The 5,849-nt window shown below is 34.9% G+C and overlaps 1 protein-coding gene across 1 annotated transcript; it reads left to right on the top strand.

Moving 5' to 3' along the window:
- Positions 1-271: 271 nt before the first annotated feature.
- On the top strand, positions 272-4,770 carry LOC108192396 (succinate dehydrogenase subunit 7A, mitochondrial). The gene is made up of 4 exons (XM_017372375.2): positions 272-432; positions 579-653; positions 3,757-3,859; positions 4,400-4,770. Exons 1-4 carry the CDS (start codon positions 379-381, stop codon positions 4,441-4,443), a joined length of 276 nt encoding a protein of 91 aa, XP_017227864.1. The 5' UTR covers positions 272-378; the 3' UTR covers positions 4,444-4,770.
- The last annotated feature ends 1,079 nt before the right edge of the window (positions 4,771-5,849 follow it).

Below are 5,849 nucleotides of genomic sequence, written 5' to 3' on the forward strand. Positions count from 1 at the left end.
AGTATACATTATACTTTTAGTTAATTATCTTTTCTTGTAAATAATTAAAATTTGATAATTTTATATAATCTCATTCACACATACGAATATATTAATTAAATTTGCAACATATTTTGTAAGAATAATTTATAATAAATAATATAATCCAAATAATATTTTCTGTGCCAAAATAACAGCTAGATACGTATTATAATAATTTTAAAACATTATTTTTTATGACATTTTTGATAAAAAGAAACATTAAATTGAGTTTAAAAGATATCGCACGGTTTTCAGGTGGAATAATAATAAGTAATGCAGTAGCAGGAAAAAAGAACAATACAATTATTTTTCTCTGCTTTTGGCTGTGAATTTGATTCATCTCTCTGCTCCACTCCCATGGCTTTCCTACACAACAGACCTATCTTCTCCCCCCTGCGATCTCATTCTCAGGTGCCTCTCTCTCTCTCTCTCTCTCTCTCTCTCTCTCTCTCTGTTATGTTAAATTGATCGATCTGACATTTTATCCAAATTTCTTTCAATAATTTATCTTAAATTGAAATCTTAAAATTCAATGTTCCTGTATCTGAGTTTTACAGAAAACGGCGGATTTTTTATGTGAATCGAGGAGGGGAACACACACAGAAACAGCGCCAGGTGCTCGCGAGAAGGCTGTGAGTTTTTCCTAATTCCTTTCTGTCTTCATTTCTCATACAATTATGCGATTTTTTTCTCCTAATATAATTTGTTTGTGTTAGTTATCCATGTTCTGAATATGATAGTGAGAATCCCATAAAAATGTGTAGTTAGGATTTTTTAACTAGAGGAAAATCTAATAATGTGATATTCTAGACTCCAGGACTGGTGGTTTATATACGTCTGTAGTTCTGTATGTATTGCCTTTATATTACTATATTAACAGATTTTCGTTTTACAAATCTCGGAATACTTGTCACTGAAGTTGTAAACTCGGAATACTTGTCACTAAAGTTCAATCAGTTTTGTATCGGCTGATTATAAGCACTCCCGAAGACATTTCTGATCCACAGTATTAGAACAAATATGGCGGTTTATTGCGGGAGTTGGCTTGAGCATCCTCACCAAAGGGGTTATAATTTTGTCTCGCCTGCAAGTAATCATTATTCCCTCCGATTAATTATTAAGATCTCAAACTTGACATTTGGGCAGAAGCAGTATGGTAGAGAGACTATGAGATCAGTCACATATATAAGAAGACACGTCCACAAAATATAATATAGTTTTCTACCAATCCCATATAGAGTGATGGGTTTCAGGCTACAAATTCTTGTTTGTAAGTGCTTGCTTGATATCTTCTCTACCTGGGATTTTTTTTGTCAGCAGATACTTTATTGAAGAATACATAATTAGGGCATTATCTCTCCTTGCAAATGCGCTTGTTCATGTTGAGCATCAGTAACTTGTACATTCTGAACTCAACACTGAACGCTTCTCCTAGCTTTTCTATTGTGTTAGCGTACATGTAGTTTTGTGGACATTGCATATTAGTGTCGACTTACTTGATTCCAAGTAGCAGAAAACATGATTTTCCAATAATTCCTTGAACGAGCATTTTGTATAATCACCTGGAGTTCTTTTCTAAAGGTCACAGTTGGTCCCAACATGAACCACTTTTATAGAATTGAAAGTCTTCTATTAATTTTTTCACTGTTGGTAAACTTCTACCCACTAATATCAACTACTTGTTTCTGTGTATAAAAACATATTTTTGTGTTCAATTGAATATTTGGACTAGTGACCTCATGTAAAGATGTTTTCTCTAAACGGTACTACATTTCCTATAATGTGAAGGTGAAACTTGTTAAAGATGAGGGCAAGATTATCGAACCGACCTATGCTGTGCATTTATTCTTCTATTAAATCGGATTCAAAAAGTAGTGACTGTGTTAAGAAACAAACATCTTTGCAGGAATTTTTACAACTACTTGTAATGACAAGTGAGGTTCATTCCTTAATGAACATGGGAATATGAGATAATCACGAATTAAGATTTTTTGGTAATTTTGTTGGAATGGAGGGAGAGATGTCGAGATTTTTTATAGGAGTGCTTGATGATGAGCCTAGGTTTAAGAAGTCACTACTGATATGATATATCCACCATTCTCATGAAAGTAATCGTAGTGCTTTCTGCTACTTAGAATCAAGATATCAAGTTGACATGTACAGTTTCGAAAAGTATCTCGTTGAACGCCCCGCACCACACACTAATGAACTGAATATATCAAGGAGAGCTTTAAATCTGCCGACGGAGGTTACTTCAGGTTGTTCATGCTCAGAAGAAAATCCACAGCCACACTTGCAAGACAAGTTAATGCCCCAATTCATGTAATGTACAGTAATCTTTAATGAAATATTTAGCAACCTGAACAGGCTTCCACACTAAGGATTAAGAATTTCCTTGTGAGTTAAAGCCCATCACTCTTTCTGAGATTGGAGCAAGAGGTTATATTTTGTGCATAATCTAATCAGCTCTGTATCATTGCTTTCAAAGCAATTTTCAAGTGTAATATCTTTATGATTGATTGGAGCGAGGCTCAACAGTCACTCCCCTTTGGTGAAGGTGGCACAATCCCACCACCCAGCACCCAGCATTTGCATGCCTAAAGTTTATCCCAATTTTGAAAATGGGAATTGTGACCCTCATGTAGAATTATATTAAGATTTTCATGATATATGTTGATACAATTCCACACATCTAGTTATTTCAAAAAATAGTGTCACAATGTTGGATTTGTGAACTTGTATACGAACATGGAAGCATTATGTTACATATAGATGGTAATAGGAAGTCAAGGATATATATATGTAGGGATGTGCAGTGTGCAGATTTGACCTAAATTCGCTCTATAACTATATAAATGTTTCGGTTCTACAAAGTAGAAACCAAAACAGAAGTATAATCCATTGGCCCAGTTAGGTTTTAATAATTGCAGGTTGGTTTGAAATGGCAAGGTTCAGTTTTAAATCGAATAATAGAAGATATAACTTACTTACAACAGAAAACGTCAAGTATGAAATGAAATATATCTTCTATATCAGGTGTTTTCTTTCATATGAATTAGTTAGTTATTGACTCTCGTTATCAAGGTTTCGGTTCATTATACAGTCACTGCTGATCTAAGCTTATTTTGTCAGTATTGATCTAAGCTTATTCTTATGATCATTAAGTTCGCTTGTAATGAGAAACAAAATATTGAGGGATGACATAATATGCATACACTGTATTTTTGTATGATGAAGATTTTAGGCATTAGAGTTGTGAAAATTGTGCTTCCTCACCCGCTTTATAGTAGGTTTAGATTAGCAAGCTAGTAGTATCATTATCTTGCAAGTTTCAATTTGGCACTAAAGTGTAAGTTGGAATTAAAAAGTTGTCAAAACCAGCAGGCAAACTTGATGCATAAAGCTGAAGTGACCTCTATATAAAAATCATATCTCTTCCACCTCGAACTTGACTAGTCAATATCCTTCATCAGCAGTCCTAGACGAAGATAATAAAGAGGAAGAGAATAATTTGAGGCCCCCAGATTGAACTAATTGATTTTAAATCATATTTGTTAAACTTTGGTTGATTAATGTCTAGTGTCCTGGTACGTCTATTTTTTGAGTTTTTTGCGAGTTTACACCTTTCATTGCTGCTTGATATGTTTGATTATATTATTGAATTAACTTATTTCTGTGGTTCTTTTGCTGTAATATCAATCGATGTGCTAATGTGCATGACTTGTTTTTTTGCAGCTATTAGCACCCGATCCTGCTCTAGATCGATTTAAATCATACAAGAAGAGTGTGAAGCGTGTTAAGAAGATAGGAGATGTTCTCACTGTCGTCGTTGTTGCTGGTATGTTATTAGGTTCATGTTATAAACTAAGGAGTGTCTTCATTCCGCTTTACAATTTAACAAGGATCAGAATTAGTTGTGTGTGCTGTTTCAAGTCATGCATGCGTTCTGAACAATAAATATTTTGCTATGCAGCAGATAGTAGATTGACGATAACCCTAGGGTCTTTAGTCAGGATTTTCATGTTTTGAGTGAACCCCTTGACTATGTTTAGTATGATTTTTGGTCTTAAATTCTATCTTTTTGCCTAATTTTGCTCAATGCTCTTTTATTTATTCTGTCCATGCACAAATGTTTCTGAACAAGGAGTTATCCTTCATCAAGTACTGTTGAAACATATGAACATTTATATTCTCTATATTGTTAACATTAACATCCTCCATGTGGCTCTTGAATGGGCTGTCTTTACTCATTTTAGCACTAATGCAGCTGCTTAAGCCAATTTTTGAAACACTGAAAATACGGTTGTTTTTCTGAGGCATGCCTAAAGTTTTTCTTCTGATTTTGGTAACGCTACTAATAAAGCTCCTTTTGTTTCAGGATGTTGCTACGAGTTATATGTAAGAGCTACAACGCGGAAATAATATGATGGAAGTGCTTAATGATATCCCCCTTCTCCCTTGATGTATTTTCACTACCTTAGTTTACTGGTTATGATTGTTGTTGGGTTGTGAAGTTTTCACTTTTTAAGTTTCTTGGCCAAGATCTTGTTTGTTACTAGAAATAAGGCTACTGAATTCCAAGTTATAGGCATCTGATCTTGGCATAGTTATTGCAGCAGAACAGTTTGATGGATTAAATAAGCTCTGTTTTAAAGAAGAAACTGCAATGCAACGGTAACTTGTATTTGATGTTGAGGCTGTTAACTGCTTCTAAAAAATGTTATCAAAAAGACAAACTTTCACTTTTAATTTATTATGCCAGCTTCAGTTCAGTGAAAGATGGATGTTTTTTTCTGCTATTTGAATATTATATTAAGAAGAAAGAATAATACCGATGTACAGGAGATAGGGGGATTAACCCTGAAGAGAAAGGAACATTCTCCAATCCTCCTTAAAAAAGAACTAGGATGTTCACAAACTAAGAAATTGAATAATTAATCAACCTAGTACAGCAGACTAATTGTAATATCCTGTTGAACAAGCTTTCTTAACTTCACAGCGAAGAATAATTTGTCTCGAACTTCAAGCTTTATTTTATGCACAACTGAGATGAAAGTATTAGATGCTCCTAAATTGTGAACCCGTTCTGATATAACAACAAAAACACCAGGTAAAAGCAAGCGAGCTAGATGCTACTCTCAGTATAATTTGGCGAGCTAAACTTTCCGGACAGTAGTATCGAAGCCCATGATATTATATGTTATGTCCAAAATTGATATGGTACTTGATGGGCTCATTTACTCGTGTTAATGGAAATTATTTAATCTCTAGCCCAACGTGATATAAACCAAATCTCCTAGGCTTATCATTCCTTCTAACCATCTCACTAGTGAGCCCCCACTACTTGAAAGATTTGAAAGATTTATGAAGATAAAAACATGACCCGGGGGTCATCATGTTAGGGATCGTTATAACCATCGACAATGAGCTTTTGTGTCGCTATCCCTTGAACTCGCCATGTTGATCTCATTATGATCAGGATTGTTAACCTAGGGTTCATCATCATAGGCCTCATACTCCAGCTAGACTCGTAGGCCTCATCATCTTTACTACAAGCTGGCCTCCACTAAGAATTCATCAGCTTTATCCACTAAATTTCTTTATGAGCTCTCTCTACGACTACGTCCTCTATTTTGAGTTCTCTCACCCCATCAAAGATGATCAGGCCATGAAAGCTCATGACCGATCTGGACTGGAGCTAATGAGTATATACAATGAGGTCTCTACCTCCGTTATCTCGGTGTCATGTGAAAAGTAATGAGTACGTAGATGTGTTCCATGAGAAGTACCGCAAATAAATCATTTTCTAGAAAACAGGCAGCTCAAGT

Source organism: Daucus carota, chromosome 4, assembly GCF_001625215.2.
Source record: "Daucus carota subsp. sativus chromosome 4, DH1 v3.0, whole genome shotgun sequence".
Taxonomy (NCBI): Eukaryota; Viridiplantae; Streptophyta; class Magnoliopsida; order Apiales; family Apiaceae; genus Daucus; species Daucus carota.

Excerpts from the sequence above, each read along its gene's own strand:
- LOC108192396 (XM_017372375.2), top strand. The coding sequence starts at position 379 with ATGGCTTTCCTACACAACAGACCTATCTTCTCCCCCCTGCGATCTCAT. Across the intron at positions 433-578 it reads CCCTGCGATCTCATTCTCAG|AAAACGGCGGATTTTTTATG; the intron begins GTGCCTCTCTCT and ends TGAGTTTTACAG. Across the intron at positions 654-3,756 it reads CAGGTGCTCGCGAGAAGGCT|CTATTAGCACCCGATCCTGC; the intron begins GTGAGTTTTTCC and ends GTTTTTTTGCAG.